Genomic DNA, 2,591 nt, shown 5'->3' with positions numbered 1-2,591 from the left:
TGACAGGGCCGTAAAAGAAGGACTATTTTTGGACCGTTTTCGTTAGCTTGGATTCAAAAGTCAAAAAATAAATGTTCTGACCAAAATCAAAAAATAACCATATGGTTTTCTTGCTAATGCGATGGATCTCATTCTCTATTAACAATAACACTGGAATTACTTTTTCTTTCTATTTCACTTACTTTATCAATTACGCATTAAAACTCGTACGGTTACAAAATTGGCCTAGGTGACGGAGGGAGTAATTTTTGGCGACTAATCAACAAATACAAACAAGCAAGGCCAAAGGAGGAAAGCTCAAGAAGAACTCTATGGCAAAATCTAAACAGCCCGTTTCAATCAGCGACAGATCTAAAAGCAAAAGGCATCCATTTCCGACGAAGCTCCCATTGCTTGGGCAACATTGATACGAGCATATCTTCATAAATATCCTCCATATCTCATTATTCATCTAGTATTGATTTACCTTATCTTTTCCATAATTTAATGATTCACCATATCTTTTTTGCTTAGGATATTATTATATTTGATTTGCTATATTTTGGAAGGATATTATTGTATCCCCAAATATTATAAATATGTATAGGATACATTCGTATTATTCAACCAATCAATAATCAGAATTATCATTTTCCTTCTTTTACTTTTACGCTATTTACTTTCTCTGCAAATTTATCAATCCAAAACCCTAGTGGACGGTGGCTGCTCGACGGAGAAAACCTCCGCGAACGATCCTCCCCCTTGGAATCCTTCGTTGATCGCGCAGATACGAGGCACCTCGTATCATCTGGTGCTTTCATCTAGTTCTCTTCCTCCAAATTATTGTCATCATGGAACGATCATACGACAATATTTCGTTGCAGCTTGAACGGATTTCCGCAGAAATCACCAAATTGGAATCACGATTGAGCACGCACGAACACCGTGTTGGGGAGATTCAAGCTCCTCCGTTGTGGGAGCAGCAACCCTCCTACCAGCCGCTGCACGAGCGCCCTATTTCCAGTAGTTATAACGCGCGCCAGAATGACTACGACCCACCTCCGTGGCCTGATCCAGACCCCCCATATAATCCCACGGCGAGCGAATTCCAAGGTTCATCACAGCAAGACCACAGGCAGCCCGCCTATTTTGGGTCAGTACCGCCGCCGTTGTACCAACCCGAATGGTTCCCACTACCGCAGTCCTACCAGTCGGACAGGGCAGAACTATTCGACAAGTCGTGGTGTTCCCAGACTGGAAATCAGCCTTGGCAGACCGAGTATCGTGCGACCGACCGCTGCATTGATGAACTACGGTCCCTGCCGCTTCCCAAACCAGAACGGCTCTATGAACCAGCACCAACCCATGGTCCGGAACCCTACTACACTCTGTCGGGGCAGCAAGACCGTGCGTGGAGCTACCATCTGGATCGCCCAAGCCTCCCACCACTGCCAATAATCAAGCCAACATCGTGTTGGGGCCCACCGCCACAAGGCGATCCCTTCGGACCCCCACAATTTGACCAACATCAGCCACTGTCGTCGCCGATGGACCATCCTACCTGTTGGGACCCACCGGCAGGGCCGGCTCTGGGGGCAGGCAACCCAGGCCACGGCCAGGGGCCCAGGATGGACAGGGGCCCAAAATTTTTTTGCGCTATATAACACACACAATCACTCTGGACCTCATGACCGTCGCGGGAGAGGCCCTCCAGACCAACATCACCACCCTCGGGCCTCTCGTCCTCCCCATGTCCGAGCAGCTCCTCTTCCTGGCAACACTCATCGCGAAAAAGCTCCAAAAGATGAAGGTCAAGCCCTACGTGCCCGACTTCAAGCTCGCGTTCGAGCACTTTTGCATCCACACGGGCAGGCGGGGCGTGCTTGATGAGCTCGAGAAGAATCTGAATTTAAGCAAGTGGGACATGGAGCCTTCTAGAATGACGTTGTATAGGTTCGGGAACACGTCGAGCAGCTCGCTGTGGTACGTGTTGGGCCAGTATGGGGCCTTGACATCCAGCTTGGCCAAGGGCCATTCAAAACACAGAGCCGGCGCTGCCCACCGGGATACCCGACGTATGAGCAACCACCCCCCTTCGGCTGGCCGACGCCACCACCAACGCATATGGATTCCCTTGACCGTGTGCTTGTCGAATTCCAGCCGCAACAACCACAGCTGCAACGTTATCAGGGTGAGACAGAGGAAGATAGATGCTATGGCGATGACTTTATCCACGCACATTTGTCAGAACTTGACGAGAGTTTGGATGCTTATGGGTGTGGATATGCGCATGAATTGAGAGAGCAAAAAGAAGTTGACTCTTCTCCATCGAGTTTGGAGATAAAGGGTGAAGATCATGGATCTAGCTTAGAGGTGAAGGTGAACGATTTAAGTGCGCTGCCAGAGGAGCCGAACATAAATGGGAAAATGGATATTCAAAGCCTTGTTGGGGAGCATAAAGTGGTGTTTGAGATGAAAGAGCAGGAGCTGGAAGTAGGATGGCAAGAGAAGAGTATGTCGCCCTACGCCTTGCAACCGCACGTGAACCCCGACATAACATGTAGCCTGCTGCAGCCACAACACACAAGGGAGCAGCTTGGCATGCCCTTCAC

At 49.0% G+C, this 2,591-nt stretch overlaps 1 protein-coding gene across 1 annotated transcript; it reads left to right on the top strand.

The window, feature by feature from the left end:
- The first annotated feature begins 830 nt into the window (after nucleotides 1-830).
- LOC121785286 (extensin-like) lies at nucleotides 831-1,643 on the top strand. Its single transcript, XM_042183673.1, has one exon. The coding sequence runs from the start codon at nucleotides 831-833 to the stop codon at nucleotides 1,641-1,643; it is 813 nt and encodes a 270-aa protein (XP_042039607.1).
- Nucleotides 1,644-2,591: the final 948 nt, after the last annotated feature.

This window comes from Salvia splendens, chromosome 21 (assembly GCF_004379255.2).
Source record: "Salvia splendens isolate huo1 chromosome 21, SspV2, whole genome shotgun sequence".
Taxonomy (NCBI): domain Eukaryota; kingdom Viridiplantae; phylum Streptophyta; class Magnoliopsida; order Lamiales; family Lamiaceae; genus Salvia; species Salvia splendens.
Note: the sequence above shows the minus strand (reverse complement) of the source record. Positions and strands in the feature narration are given on the sequence as shown.